Source organism: Cheilinus undulatus, linkage group 14, assembly GCF_018320785.1.
Source record: "Cheilinus undulatus linkage group 14, ASM1832078v1, whole genome shotgun sequence".
Classification (NCBI taxonomy): Eukaryota; Metazoa; Chordata; class Actinopteri; order Labriformes; family Labridae; genus Cheilinus; species Cheilinus undulatus.
Genome location: NC_054878.1, coordinates 23,950,136 through 23,966,714, shown reverse-complemented (window position 1 = coordinate 23,966,714; position 16,579 = coordinate 23,950,136). Strand labels below are relative to the sequence as shown.

Here is a 16,579-nt window from a genome sequence, read left to right as displayed (position 1 = left end):
AATGTGTCAAGTTATCCAAAACTGGTGCCAAGGACTTCAATTTTTGCCATGGTGCTGTAACAGGTATTGATAGTTTACTACTGGTATCATATCTGCAGGTGCATCTCAAAAATTAGATTATCATGAAACAGTTTTTTTTTTCCTGTGATCTGATTCAAGAAGTGAAACTTCCACATATTCTAGCTTCATCTCACACAAAGTGAAATATTTCAAGACTTCAGTTGTTTTAATCTTGATGATTACGGCTTACAGCTCATCAAAATCAAAACACCAGTCCAGTTCACTGTCCAAGCAAACACAACAACACCATGCACAGTAAACCAGTTTCTGGTAGTGTTGGCGTCACTGTGGGCAGGTGCCAAGTCCCACTGGAAAAGGAAATCAGTATCTTCATAAATTTCTTAGCAGATGAAAGCATGAAGTGTGCTAAAATCTCCTGGTGGATGGATGGCTGACAGCGTTGACTCTGGACTTGATGAAGCACAGTGGACCAAAACCAGCAGATGACATGGCTCCCAAAACCATCACTGGCTGGACTCTGGGACTTTGATTTCAAAATTACACATAAAGTTTACTTTTATCTGAAAACAAGACTTTGGACCACTAGGCAACAGTCCAGTTCTTTTTCTCCTTAGACTAGGTGAGACACTTATGATGTTTGTAGTTCAGGAGTGGGTCGACACCCGGAACACAACACCTGACGTCCACGTTCTGGATCTGTGTGGTGGCTTTTGATCTACAGAGTCCAGCCTCAGTCAACTCCTTTTGAATCCGTTTAAAGTTCTTGAATCTGCTCTGTATGAAAACCCTCTGAAGGCCTGTTGTTTGTGCTTCTTTTCTTATCACACCTTCCAGTCAACTTTCCATTAAAATTCTTTGATACTGCCCTTTCAGCAGTGACTTTCCGTGTCTTGTCCTCCAAGTGAAAATAGTCTAGTCAGCAGCCTTCCCCATGATGGGGTTTTGTGAACTGAACCAGACTTGGAGAATAAAGGCTCGGGAAACCTTAGCAAATTGAACTTTTCAACAATATTCTAAAATTTTAGGATAGCGGATTTTAGATTTTCACGAGCCGTAAACTGGGATCATCAACATTAAAACAAAAGAATTCTTGCAATGTTTCACTTTGTATGAGATTAATCTAGAATTTGTAATAGTTTTACTTTTTAATGAAGGCCTAAAATGTCAAGAACTTGCATCATCAATTGTTTTAAATTTATTTACATACCACACTTAAGATATACTCTGCCTGGTTTTTGTCTTAAGTAGGATGAGGAGCACTGTTTCAACTTGTTACACTGAATTAATGTGATCCAACAACTCTTAAAACACAGATTTTTTTGCTTGGATAGACACAACCCAAACACAACCAGAGAGACACGCCCAGACGCAGGTGCTTTTAAGAGTACATAAACTCAGTCATCTTTATTTGAAAATTTACAAATTAACCTCTGGCAGCGTGTGATGACACAGCCAGAATAACAATCCTCATTAGCACATCATAATATTAAAATCTTCAAAGATTTAAAAAGGCTCTTTAACCTCGCATATTCAGGTATTCCTTTAGACTCTCTTTATTCTCAGTGCTTGCAATTGTACTAAGTACTAACTTCAATATCAAACAGTTAAATTGTTCATTCTCTTTGTAAGTGTTTGTGTGTTTGCACATGCTCACTCCCTCATGGGAAAATCTCCAGGTGCCCTCCAAACCAAAATGTCTACCCCATGATCTCAAACACAGGCAGCTTTAAACCAGCACAATGGTTAACTGATCCATTTTCCAATAGCTGCAGCACACCTGCAGACAAATTCAACCCCATTTTTTGCCTTTTGAGGTTTCATGCTGCTCAAAATGAGGGAAGAAGCAAAAAATGGAGACAGACATGACATGATATCATTTTCCCTGTCTAAGATTAATCTGTTAATCGTTTATCCAAAAATGTAAATTTAAAAAAAGCAAGTTGCCATCCAAGTGTACAAAAATAAGAATTCAAAATAAGAAAAAGTTCTAAAATATGTTAAAATACTTAAAATCCTTTGTTACTTAGCTGCAATACATTTCAAGCTGCCAGGCTGACTAAGTAGTTCATCTGTGATCTAGTTTGTCTTAAACATTATTGTTTTTCAAATAACGGTGATATAAGACTTGTTTTCAAAAGATGTAGAAATACTGTCTGAAGCAGAGTTTTTAGGCAGATCAGCAGAAACGGTTGGTCCTAAAAGGTCTTCTATGTGCCTGATCACCTAAAAAGCCTCACAATCACTGCTGGGCCTGAGAGCTGAATCTCATTGAACCAGGTCATTTTGGGAAGAAAAACTGCAAAAATGATGCAAGATCCTCATCCAACAGAGTAAATTCAGCACCAAGATGAATGAAGTTCACTTCTATAAGATCTTTTATATCATCGTCTATCGGGTGAAAGCTTTTCGCTGGTTGGCACGCACAATGTCATCAGGTGAAGGTGTGTCGAAGCTGAACGGTACGACAGGTGAGAGGGGGCTCTGCTGCTCGTTTGTTTTGTCTTGTGATTTAGTGAGAAAGGCCTGGTTACCACTTCCTTTCCTCTGACCTTTCATTCTTCCCTTCAACACAGTCCTCATCCTCCTCCGTTGTCTGCGGTTCTGAATCGACAAAGTTATCGCAAACACTGATGGTTGTGCAAACACAGAGGCAACCGAAGATGGAGAGGACGGTGAAGGGAGGTCCTGGTCGAGGAAACCAGGACTCACTCCCTCTGACTGGGCCATGAGCGTGCTCAAATCAATAGCCTGCTTCGGCTTAGGTGGCTTGTTTCTTTGGTGGTGTAGTCTGTGGTCGAGTTGACACTTCATTCCGCCCTGTGCAGTATTTTCTGCCAAAACGCCAGCCCTCTCTGGTTTTTCTGGTGAGAGGAGCGAGGTGATAGAGTATTGTGACCCATTTGAGGTGGTTGAGGTTTTGCCTTTATGTGTACACGCCAAACTTGAGAGTGGCTCAGAAAAGGCAGGTGACGGTTTCAGTGCATCTGCTGGAAGTTCAGTACTGATTTGATGCTGCAGGGCTAGCCGTGACAATGAGACAGTCCCACCTAAACATGATGCAAGAGTGATGTTGGTTGGATCGGAATAGTTGAGTGTGTTTGCAAGTCGTCCAGTGCTCTGAGATTGCCCCTGAAAGCTTGTGTTCCTGTTTTGGTGCTGTGACGCGAGCTCAGACAGAGAAAGGGTTTGTGCTGGTGCAGCAGGTCCCTTGCTTTGTTGAGTAGGGAAAGAGTTTATGGTTGTTGGACTGCGGTTGGAATGCTCCTGGATTAAATCAGCCAATGATAGGCTTCCCTTAGGATCCACCATTGTGGTTTTAATTCCAGTCCGAACTCCTGCAGAGTGCTGATTGCTCTGAATGACAGAACTGAGACTACCCAATCCAGGCGGCGGAGTCAGAGAGGAGTTTGTCATGTTCATCTTGGGATTGTTTATTGACAGACTACTGAGTGAATCTGAAAGCAGGGAGGGAGCTGAGCCTTGTGATGTGGCAGACATATCTAAAGATGCCAACGTTCCCAATGAGAGGCTATTCTGACTAGGTGAACTAGGTCCCATGGTGAGAGCACCTAATGAGGGAACACCTAAACCACAACCTGCGTCTACTCCAAACACTTTACTCTTCTGCACATGCTCAGACATGAGCTGTGACAAACTGATTGCACTGCTAACACCTGGATTTTGACTCACTAAGTTTGTAGTTTCAGACTTCCTAGCCACAGGGTCAGTCTTATTTTGTGTTAAAAGATCACTTAAGTTTAGTGCGTTGTCCTGCACATGAGGTTGTGAATGTTTGCACCGTTCAGTCAGAATTTTATGTGTCTTGGGTGTAATGTCTGTGTGAGAAGCAGACAAGCAGGCTCCTTACCTTACAAAAGCCAATTGCAGATGTCGGAGAGGAGAGACACGAGGACCAGCAGGAAAGGGGGATGAATGATACCATGAATAAGAGGAAAAAAGAGCAGAAAAAAGGCACTTTGTTAAACATTTGTAGAGACATGTCCTTCATATCAGGTGAAATAAACATCAAGATGCCCATGGCCTTCATGTACAAAATACTTGGTAATTTCACTTAAATTAGGTTTTTGTTACTGTAAGTAAATTTTAGGTGTCTAGACAATAACATCCCAATTCAGCATTAGCTACACTGCACACATTCAATAGAAGTACTGAAAAATGTCCCAAATTTTTAGAGGTGGCCCGAATGTCCCGAATTTTTCAGGTGGTAGCAGCAAGCAGCAACCTGCAACCTCTGTGGTTGAAAAATGAAGTTAGTATGCATATGCAATTAACTGCAGTTCCTCAAGTATCCACTTGAAGACAGCTCCAAAACCACCATAAGTCAAATACTTCTGGAGCTACTCCATGTTAAAATGCTGATTCTTACTGCAGAAACAAACAAGTTTACAGCCTAGTCAAGAAAATAAAAAAAAAAAAGAATCTAGTCAGAACTGTTGCACACAGTGTATCAGGTGTGATTCAGGCCTAAACCTAGTATCTCAAAAATCACCACTTTTCAACTAAGAAAAAAACTGCTGTATTCTTCTAATGACACTGAATTGTCATAGGCAGCATCTCCTCAATACTCTTTATTGGTTTAAAATTTGTCAAACTCCACTGACAAATGCAAAGGGCGTCCAATAGTACTGGATTATGAAAAAAAGGAAAAACTGAGATCAAAGCTTTGGCCTGATGCCAGCAATTTTCCACATGGTTTTGGCCTGTCACACATCTGTAGGGTTTCAGAATTTGTTGCTTCCTCTGGTGTAGTCTGTCATAGTCAACAATAACCAAGAACACGTCTGAGACACTGAGTGATGACGTTTGTGCTGAGATGGATCTATGAGACAGAGGAAATGTTTGTAAAGCACTTTCACCAACTTTCCTGCCTTTATGATGTGTCAAAGACAAACAACCAAGACTGACTGAAAAGAGAAATGTTTGTACAAAATATCAGATGCACTCTGGACGCCTTAGAAAAAGCATCAGCCTAGGGTTTTATTCATCATGATGCTTGGGCAGACAAAAAATATAGTGAACTACAGAAAATACAATGTGATTGTTCATAGTCTTCATTAAGGGTGTTGTCCTGCCCCAGCCCTATCGCTCATCCTTTTAATGTCATCACATCAAAGTGATTGATGGCCCTACCTAGTAATTTATCCTGTCTGTTGGTCAAGTCACGGTATGAATTTCATAGTTCTGTGACTGGCTAATCTAACACGGCAACTTCAGTAACAAAACAATTGTGTAGTCTGACCTCAGTTTTAGAGACATGGCTAATAAAGCATGGCAGCTCAGCAAGGCTGTCACTAGGCTAGTCTCAAGTTTGTGTATGGCTTTGAACACATGCTCTCTCCACCATGTAGTTCCTTTACAAAATATCCTTCCTTCAGGTCTCCCACTGTGGGGTTCATGTGTGTACAACTAAGGCTGACCCATAAGCGACAAAATTTCAAGCCCGGTTTTAGTCCAGATTTGCCTCCCCGACCGTTGTTGGAGCGTACCCTGAGAGAAGGCTTATCACTAATGATTATTTCTCTGAATAATCCTCGTGTGTGCATTGACAACACAATTCTTTTACTGCTCCAAATCACCTTGTAGCCTCCCAGACCTCAAGTTGTAAATATCAAACATGTTTGTTATTTTCAATTCTAGGTTGTAATGTCTCCAACAGAATACCCACAACAGCCAATGAGAGTGAGCAGAAGGTTAGCGTCACCAGCCGGACGTTACGCACTTTCATCGCTCACAAATATAAACAGAACAGTTCCTTCATACCAGCCAGGATTACATCCTGATTCGTTTCCTTGTTTAACGCTTTTCTTTGCTAAAACGTGTGCCAGGACAGTCCGTTGCGGAGGGACATTAAGCTAAGGATACTAATAGTCATCTATGTTTGTTCTGATTCTAACGTCATGTGGGGAATCTTCAGTGTGAGGTCGTTTGTAGGTGTGTGGTCTCTCGTGGTCAGACAGTCCAGCCGGTCCACCACCAGACCATTTTAAAACACTTCAGGCAGGGGGCGCAGGTGGCTGAGTGGTTGAGGCGTGCCCCATGTACGCGGATGACCCGGGTTCGAATCCGCATGTCTCTCCCCTGCTCTCATCCCTGTTTCCGACTCTATCCACTATCCTCCTCTGTCAAATAAAAGTACAAAAATGCCCAAAAATAATACTTAAAAAAAAAAAAAAAAAAACACTTCAGGCCTTGATTGACATTTTTCTCAACTTTTATACAGCCAGGTTATTATTTGAGATGCAATCAAAACTGCTCAAATGTAGGATGTTCACCTATGTTTATCCACACTAACTTAATTAAAAAACCTAGATCGATAAATAGCTACATAAAATAAACATGCAATTCTAACTAGGTGTGAATTATCACAAGTGCCTGGTTAGGCAAATAACAGGTGAGAAAACAATCCAAATATAATCTTTCTCTTGTATTTAACTAGAGTAGATTATTTAAAGATAACAATTTCAGTAAAAAGGATTAAAAATTGGGATTCAGTCCAAATACTTGATCCAGCCGTACCTTTCTCTGCAGCGGACTCTCTTTTGACTCTTTGTGGAAGCGGGGTGATCTCCTGAGTAACTCTTGCTACTGAAGTCATCTCTTCACTAGTACTTCTGGTAACAGGAGCTGTCTTAGTGTCTTCAGACAGGACTGCATCAAGTGCCCTCTGTGGGTCAAATCCACACCGTATGGCTGCCTGGGTCAGGACCGAGTCTGGCACTGCATCTCCCAGCACAGTCCGCATATGGTCCAGGCAGGAATACAGCTTGGCTGCAGGGTACAAAGCACATGTCAGACAGATATCTATTAAACAATGATAGTAATAGCTTGGATTTATAAAGCGCCATTTGTGGAGCCCAAGGATGCTTTACAAAAGAACAGAAGACAAGACACAACACAAAAAGAAAACTAAATTGATTTTTTGGAGGGGAGCACATTTAGGAGAGATTATAGGCTGTGGCGAACAGGTGGTGCTTCCGTTTTTTGAACATGCCCAAAGATGGAGCATTGTGGATGTTTTCAGGGAGGGGGTTCCAGAGGATGGGGGCTGTAGTCCTGAAGGCCTTTCATCGCATGTTCTGAGTCTGGTGGTAAGAACTGTACGGAGGCCAGTGTCTGAAGACCGGAGGATCCGGGTCATTACAGTAATACAGACAGGAGGTGATGAACATGTGGCTACAAGGTTACACCACAGAGTCTGTAAGAGATGGTCTGAGTCTGGAGATGTTTTAGAGGTGGAAAAGGGCAGTTTTGGTCACAAATTTGATGTAGGATTGGAAGGAAAGGGTGGAGTCTAGGATAACATCCAGGTTTCAGACCTCAGAGGATGGGTGGATGGGACTACCGTCCATATTAAGCATGAGATCTCCAACCTGCCTGAGCAGTGCTTTGGGGGCCGTAACCATGATCTCGGGTCTGTTGCTGTTCAGTTTTAAGTTTGTTGGTTGAGATCCACATTTTGATTTCTTGGAGACAATATATATATATACCAACACATGTTTTGTCATTTGTGAAAAAATACAACTTAAACCAAGAATCATCCTTTAAGACAAAACCACCTTTTCAATTCTATCATGTAGTATTTTATCAGCACATTTTCAATCACAAAAACACAAGTGAAATGCAGGATATCCCTGTCACTGGTCACTGGCTAAAGATTGCCAGGATTTCATCATGTTACCTTGATCAAGAGGGTCAAGATTGTGACTGACAGTAGGAGACATTGGTACATCTTCATCCTCATATTCTTCCTCCTCTAAAGGCTCCTCCCTTGGTGCATGCCTCTCTTGACGTGAATATATGAACTGGTTTGCTGAATAAACCAAAAACATCTTTAGTCACTAGGAACTCAGGGCTTAATCAATGTAGGCATTTAATGAAACCCTTCAAGGGTCTTTAAATAAATAAATAAAGTAAATTTGAGTCATTACTGACGGATTAATGATGTTCATTTGACATTCACTGATACCAACCTGTTGCTGGTGATATACAGCAGTAGTCATCCTCCACAGACTGGCCATACATGTCATCATCTTCAAAGTCTAGGGAAAAGGACAATTAACACATTTTCTCTTCTTCTCTTCTTTCTCAAACACACAAATGTTACAAATGCAACAGTGACATAGACAGAGTGCTTTGCTACAGCTGTCATTTTGCCTTGTCAGCAACTTTACTAGAAGAATAACATACAGTTAAATTGAAGCCAGCTGGTGTACTTTAATCATTTACAGTATGCATATTAAGAGTCTTTCTTAGTGGGTCCGTTAAGTGTTTCTTACTAAACTAAACCAAATAATATCCTTTTAACATTTAACATAGTGGTTTAAGCAAGCTAGCTAAATAGCTAGTGTAAACGCAAGCAGAGACAAACATTACCTGGCAAGCTGATCATGGACACATTTAAAGAACAGTAACGTCAGCAATGCAGTTTGGTTTTATTAGCAGATACTAGAAACGTTTTGAAGTTGATCTTGTGCCAAGTGACACGACATCAATCTTATCTGGAGGCTAATCATGCTAGCGTTAGCTTCAATCAATAACAGTGAATACTAGCTTAGCGGCTAACAACTTTAGCAGGCCTTTCTCGTGACGTTTCAACCATTCATAACACCGAGCGAGTCACGCTGAGATACCTTCATCGTAGTTGTAACCTCGAACATTTCTGTGCCGAGACATGTTTTTTCTTATTGATGTTCCCTCGGCCTCAGCGAAAGTGTTTTTCTGCTCTCAGACTGTTGTGACATGTGTCTCACTGCCCGGCTGCCATTGCTGGTGCTGCTGCTGCTGTGAGTCTGAGTGAAACTAAGGCAGGAAGACGAAATTATCTCTGCAAACAAACAGTTACATCAATAAAATTTATTTATTATTATCATTTTCAAATTGTCCAAACGATAGCAATGTGTTTTATGGCCAATATATGCTTCACAGAAAAAAAACACGTTTTTAAAACTTTCTGTCTTTTTCTGACGTAACTTCCTGTTTGAGTTCAACCTGGGATCTCCCCCATGGATCTCCCACAAGACCTCACCACCAACCTGCATCCTGATAAAACTTGACATCGAGAAAGTTGTTTTGTAGATCTCATTGGGGAGTTTTATAAGTATATGATTATTTAATAATGACAGTCCAAAATATAAAAATAGAATTACCAATAAACACAGCATAATTTAAAATTATTCAAAATAATAAACCATTGGCCGATGTAATTTAGCTTTTTGTTAACTAAAAAGATTACAGAAAAACCTCTATAATGTCAAAGCAAAAATATATTTCTGCAAAAAAAAGTCAGTTTGATATAAATATAAAATGTAAAATAAATGACATATTGGCATATAGAAATATTCACCCCCTTTAAGTCAGTATTTACTAGATGTACCTTTGGCAGCAATCACAAAGCCTGTGTGGTTAGGTCTTAATCAGGCTTGCACCTGGATATTAATTTTACTCCACTCTTCTTTGCAGAACTGCTCAAGTTCTGCCAGGTTGCATGGGGATCGGGTATGGGCCCTTTTCAAGTCCAGCTGCAAATTTTCCATTGGATTAAGGTCTGGGCTTTGATTCTTCCACTCCAGAAAATTTACCTGGTTGTCTTTGAATCCTTTATGTGTGTTCTTTGCTGTACTCTTTCGGTCATTGTCTTGATGAAAAAAATAAATCTTCTCCCAAGTCATAGTGCAGACTGAATAAGGTTGTCCTTTAGTATATTCTGCCACATTCATTTTGCCCTCTACCTTTACAAGCCCTCCAGGGCTGGCTGCTGAGAAGCATCCCCATGGCATGATGTTGCCACCACTGTGCTTGCACCGTTTTTGTTTCATCAGACCAAAGAACTTTCTTCCGCTTGACATTGAAGTATCCCACATGCCTTTTGGCGATCTCTAGGCCTACAGATTAAATTGCAGTTTTCTTCAACAGCAGCCTTCGCTTTGCCACTCTTCCATAAAGCTTTACCATTGAAGAACCTGGACAAAAATTGTATATAGAGTCTCTCCTAACTCAGCTGCTGAAGCTTGTAACTACTTCAGAGTAGTCATAGGTGTCTTGCTGGCCCCCTCACTGGTCTCCTTCTTGCACGGTCACTCAGTTTGTGCAGATGGCCTGATCTTGGCCGTTTTACACATGCGCTTTAATCCTTCCATTTCTTGATGATGGATTTAAATGAACTCCAGGGGATGTTCAGTGCCCTGGACAATTTTTGTACCCATCCCCTGACTAATACTTTTCAAAAAACCTTTTATCTGAGTTACTAGGAGTGTTATTTTGTCTTCATGGTGTAATGGTAGCCAGGAATACTGATTCACCTGTGACTGGACCTTCCAGAATCAGGTGTCTTTGTACTACTTTCCCTTGAGACACATTCACTGCACTCAGGTGATCCCCTTTTCACTAATTGTGAGATTACTAGCACTAATTGGCTGAGCCGCTGTTGAATAAGGTCAGTCACTTTAAAGGAGGTGATTATTTATGCAGTCACTCATTTTACCTGACATATTTTTGCTTAATTTACATTACTTTGTATAAATCTGTGTTATAAATTATGATTGGTTTATAAAAACAATAAAAGGGTTGAACATCCAAGGAGGTACAGTAAATATTTTTTTACAGGCACTGTAACTGTTGGTCCAGTTATGTCAGAGTATTATTAGCCATGCCAGAATTTCCACAAAAGTTGGGATACCAAAACAAAAGGAAGGTTTGTCCTAGAATAAGGTTTGGCCCCAACAACAACCTTGTTTACAATTTGTTTACTTGGAGCTCCACAAGTGGCTGAAGTAAAGTCAAAGTGAGGCTAGTACCCACACCACTGACTTAACACACATCTATTGATATTAGTATGTAATTCAAGAAGGGCCCCATTTACTTGGCTTTTAGGGGCCTAGTCATTCTTGTGGGCAGGCCTGAGTAAAAAAGTGTCAACACCACAAATTAAAATGCACAATTTAGTTTTCAGATAGACGCTGGGGACAACAAGCAGACCCTGGTCAGAAGACCTGAAGGATCTACCTGAAGGGGTGGAGAGATGTACCCAGATTCCTTCCCATGCTTTGTAAAAAGAAACATGGATCTCAAAGTGAAACCTAAAATTATTTGGGAGCAAGTGTAAGGAATATTAAATGGCAGTAATGCGAGTTGTTAGTAAACAGTCTCAGTACAGCATTTTGGATTATTTGTGGATGGTTGAGGGAGGACGTATTGAGGCAGGAGATAAAGGGAATTGGCCAAGGCAAAAAGATGTATAAGCACCTCTAACCTGGTTTGTGACCCCACTAAATAAACTTATGAGAGGCTCCCTACAAAAAGTACAACTTTAATCTGATGTTGGGCTGTGAATGTCTCGCCCATTTTTGTCAAAGGTTATGCCTTGAGGTTTGAGACCACACTCGACACCTCACACAGCACATACGCACCCAAACAGTGACATCATTTTTTCCTGCTATCTTTGTATCACAAGAAACTTATACCACAAAAGGGCCAGAAATAAGCTTTTTATAGCCCTGTGTAAGCTTATTTGTGTGCATTTACACACAGGCAAAGCATACAAGTGTGCAGGTGTCTGCATGTGTGGTTTTTGATATATGATGTTGACCTGATCTGATCTTCAGTAGCCGCTGTGCAGATGAAAGAGAAAAAGAAGAAGATGATGAAAATGTCACACAATAATCTGATACCAGTGAGGCAGGTGAGGTATACACTTGCACATCTGCATGGGGAAATTAAATACGAGGGTTGGTGTGTCTCCCCGTTCTAAAAATAGAACTGCATAAAGAAAGAAGCCTGCTTAGGTAATTTTGCAGACCTTTTCACAATAAATGGCTCATATTGCAAGTGACAGTTTGACAAAAGACGCTTCAAGTGGCAGAAGTTAGTAAGAACAAAAACGGATCCTTCATATCAGGAGTTGAGAACTTTATTCTTTATTACACATCAAGTTTTACCCTTGGTTAGGAGTGTGTATGTATCTGTGGATGTTTCTGAATGGGTGGAGGTCTCCCCTCTAAAATTCCACTTCCGGCATTTTGAAGTGATAGTTGCACATCTTGTGAAAATAAACAACTGCACATGCTCACATGGAACACAAGTAAACAGACAGAAACATGATCTATTTACAGGGTCACACAGGTGACAAAGAGGGATCTCTGTCACCTAAATGTTTCTAGGACACTTTAAAACCAAAGGCAGTAAACAACACCTGGTGTGAAATGGTAATGGAACATAGTGCTGAAGCTACGTAAAAGCATGTTGCAGTTTTACTGCTGAAGCTGCAAATTTTTAAAAATCTTCTTTTTCCATATTCAAGCAATGTTTTCTCCTCTATTTATAATTAATTGTTTAATAATGTAAGTCTTTATCAATGTAAACCTATGCAGCAAAAACCTCATTCTGAGAATGCTCAAGACTGCAACATAGCTGAGGTGTGACTTTCACACCTCTATGCAGGATCTGAGCCCTTTATTTCCTTTAAATGTTTCTTTAGTGCTCTCTGGTCAAATCTGTGCAGTATCGATCTATGAATCTGTGACGATTAAGAGAGATTTTAGTGAGAATACTGTTTTGGTAGATGGATAAAACAGATGACTAGACAGATTGTTGGAACATTAGCAGATTAGTGGTTGGATTCTTTCAGTGATGTAGATATCTAAATGACTAATAAACATCATGTTACCATATTTAAAATGAGATTCAAATCTAGGACATAAACAGGAAGGATTATAGCAAACAGATGTAAATGCGGAATAAAATCAAAGGACGTCAAATCTGTCGACAACATGCATGTAAATCTCAAAACAACTTAATCCATGTGTAATTGTAGAAGACTAAGCCTGGGTGCAAGTGGGGGAGGGCTGAAAGTTGGCAGAGGCTATGAAGTCACGCTTTACATAATTTAAGGGCACAAGGTATCACGGGAAGAGTCTATTACAGGAAATCTCCCTCAGGGGGTAAATGCAAAACCTACATCCTTGACAGTCTTTTGCAGGACGTGGTAAAATAATTTATGATAGTATGGCTGCAGACCATTCATCTCTGATGGCCACTCTCACAGACTGTTTATCTGAGACACTATATATTTCAGAGCGGAAATACATGCTAAAACTTTCAGAATAGAATTGTATTGGACTTATTTTTAAGGTTAAGTTAAGGGCAAAGGTAACTATTAGGATACCAGACGTTAGAAGTAAAAAAAAAGAAAAAAAAAATTTAAAAACCTGACAACAAAACATTTAATAAATCCCAGTAAACCCAGTAAACAGTCTGATTACCTGAAAAAAGCTCTTAATCTATGAAATCCCTCATGTAGCTCTGTTAGCAGCTATGTATCTACGTAGCTTTATTAGCTCTAGTTAAATTAGCTTGAACTACATTTGCTATGGCTCATGTTGCTAAAGCTAACTAAGCTACGTTTGCTTATGTAATAACATTAATTACGTAGCTATGTTAGCTTAAGCTAGAGCTAACAAAGCTAAAGAAAGCCACTCTTCATGTACAGTTATTACTTCTAAAATGGGTCTAAACATACTTTAATCCTTTCGACCTCTTATCTTTCTCACTGTTTTATTCATGAAATGTTGCTTAGTCTGTACTTTTTGTAATGTGGTTATTTCATGAATGGAACTGCCAGATTCTGTTTATCGGTAAAGTTGAATTACAAAACACATCTTACACTGAAAACACGTACCAGCAAATTACGTAACTTCCTTTATGAGATATATGTTGTCTCAGATGAGCGGTCTGTGAGAGTGGCTGTCAGAGATAAACGGTCTGCAGCCAGACCACTCTCAAACAAATGGAAAGATAGTTTTTACCTTTATTGACGTTATTCAACAGAAACATTATACTATCTATACCATCACCAACACTAAACTTAGCTTAACACTCACCAACTCACATGTGCACATAAAAACAATGCCATCAATTTAACACATAAAAGTAAATTAACACATTAAACTAACATTAAGAAGAAGACAATAACAACAGACAATTTTTAAGCGTTAAAATTATTAAGTATACTGTATATTCAATGCATACTGTCAGGATAGGTGTTTTTAATTTCACAGACCTTGTTAATTTTTTGGTCCCGATGGATATCATTATTACTTCTTACATGAGTATGGACCATTGAGAACAAAAACAGTAAATCAAAATCTGCTTCATGTACACAGTCCATTCATATGAAACACCACATTAAAATTCAGTATTTCAAATGAAATGTTAGTTAAACTATTGGCAGTGCAGTGATAATCCTCATTAACTGATGAAATCAGTTGGAACCACTGTTAATTTACAACTAAATAAACACCATCATGTTGCACTTGTGTTGTCACAATACCAGATTTTTAAACTTTAATAAGGCCAACATTCATACATCAGTACCTGTTTTGATAGCAAGGCAACAAAAACTCAAATCCTGGACACCCAATATTGGGTTTCTTCCACTTTTTCAGACCTAGTACAAGTGCTTTTATTTGTACTCAGTGATACAGAATATGAATGCTTATAGATATTTAATCTATTAACATTGATTTTAAAGTTTATTTTATTTTCACCAGCTCTTCAAACCTCTTCTTTGAGTAATAAAGCAGTGCAAAGGTTGCAGTCTGTGCTTCTTTAGCCGTTCTTATTTATAGCTAAAAAACTGCAGCTGTGGCTCCAACTTCACCTTTGTCTTCAAATGCCAAAAGGTAGGCAAAATCTTACACACTGATTTCATTGCACAAATAGGATGTTAATGCTTTGGTACAACAGCACTGCCATATTTGTGCAATTAAAAAGTGTTCTCTTCCTTTTGCTTGTGGCAGCTTTTGGTTTAAAATATGTCTCAGGATCTGATTTTTCAATCTTTTGTTGTTCTCTGCTGTTAATTATCTAGATATGAAACATTGTTTTTGGTTTTAAAACATTTTATACTGAAAAGAATTAAATAATGACAATCATACACTGCACAACAATGTTGAAAAATGTGAATAAACAAATATTCGCAATAAGTCAACATGTGGGTTGATTTAACCACATAACTCTACAGGATCACATTCACTATTTGCCTTGGGATCAGCCCTTTCCCAAGAAAGGCCTTTACATACACAGACTCACACACACTCTCACACACAAGCATGGTCAATTAACAATATATGTTTGGCCCACCCAGCTCTGGATTTGAAAGCCTGGTGGGATGATATCTCAGGCCTGGGGGAGCCATCACTAAAAAACATTCAAATGAGGCAACCTGTGCACACAATGCTTTGCAAAGGGGGCAGCCATTACAATGCCTTCCCTTAACCTGTCCAATCGCGCCCATGCAAATGAGCTCAGCTAAGAATCAATGGGAGTCAGGCTTCCTGCTTAAAGTACTACGGGGGCTTGATTTGCATACCCCGGCTCCCTTCCTTCAATTTGGTTTCAGATAACAAAATGTAGTTTTATTATTACCCTCGAGGGAAAAGACACATTAGGGCTTGTGCAAAAGAAAGCAAAGTTATAGGCTAACAATAATTAGCAGATGTACAGCAGATGCAGCCCATTCCGTTCACATAATAGTCTATTTGTCTATATGAATTATGATAATTATTGTCTCGTCGCTTATCATTATTGTGCTAATTAAGCTGGAAACACTTGATTATTTTGAGGTTTGAATTTTTGTTTTGTATCTCTTTGGCTGGCCTATTTTTCTTTCCATGTAGTCTATCTTGAATAACTATCTTGCATGATAGTTTGTTATATAATTATTATTCATTTGAATAGATACGCGGCACCACCACCTCGAGGCCTAAGTGACTGGAACAATGCTTGTGTGCACAGGTGTATTGGATTCAAAATTGTGATTGCAACCAGGCAACCAAGTGACAGAGAGGCCTTTAGATGTGCAGGGGTAAAAAATAAAGCACTGGAAAGATATTGTCATGTTGTAAAAGTGTAGCCACTAAACCAATGAAGCTATTTTTGTCAATACAGTATGAACTTTAATGGACACATGACTAGTTTCAAACATATCTTGCATTGTGTGCTTCATTTAACACATGTCAAGTCCTGTAAATATTGATAGTCCACTCTGTGTGCTTCACTTCACTGAGCACTCTGTTGAATCAAGTAGTGAAATTTTCAGTCCATGGCCATGTTTGTAATCCTTTATCAGGCCACTATTATGGGGACTGGTCTGGGACAATAGGCCGGTCTGGAGAGATGTTAATTACAAGTGACCAGGACAATACGGTCGCGTATGGAGGAACTAATACAATGAGAAGACACATTTATACAAATAAGGCATTAGCCCCCCTTCTCTCTGCTATGAATGGCTGAGCAATGAAAAATCCTGGTGCAGGGAGACAGAGAACTCAACCAAAACAAAATAATCACAACATGGAGGCCGGCTTCTTATACGAAGAATAAGAAATCACAAGTTATGCAACGTCGCTTTGATATTACTCATCTTTTAGAAAAGGTTGAAAAGCAGGTCAAACTTGCTTCTTACTCAAATGTGGATACTTTCTGAATAAATGCGAGGATATTACCAGGAAGTTGCTGCTCAATGAACCCTTAAGGCAATTAT

General features: G+C 39.5%; 1 protein-coding gene across 2 annotated transcripts in view; it reads right to left on the bottom strand.

The window, feature by feature from the left end:
- Nucleotides 1-8,852, bottom strand: part of hbs1l (HBS1-like translational GTPase) — a 37,962-nt gene extending 29,110 nt beyond the window's left edge. Inside the window, exons 1-5 of one of the 2 annotated variants that reach the window (XM_041804777.1) lie at nt 8,673-8,852; nt 8,013-8,081; nt 7,721-7,852; nt 6,559-6,810; nt 198-3,884 (exon numbers count right to left, since the gene is read on the bottom strand). In XM_041804777.1, the coding sequence (XP_041660711.1) occupies nt 2,410-3,884; nt 6,559-6,810; nt 7,721-7,852; nt 8,013-8,081; nt 8,673-8,715 (1,971 nt within the window). In that variant the 5' untranslated portion in view covers nt 8,716-8,852 and the 3' untranslated portion in view covers nt 198-2,409. Of the gene's footprint in view, nt 1-197; nt 3,885-6,558; nt 6,811-7,720; nt 7,853-8,012; nt 8,082-8,672 lie in introns of those variants that run through there. The other variant, XM_041804776.1, reaches the window with a different exon arrangement.
- Nucleotides 8,853-16,579: the final 7,727 nt, after the last annotated feature.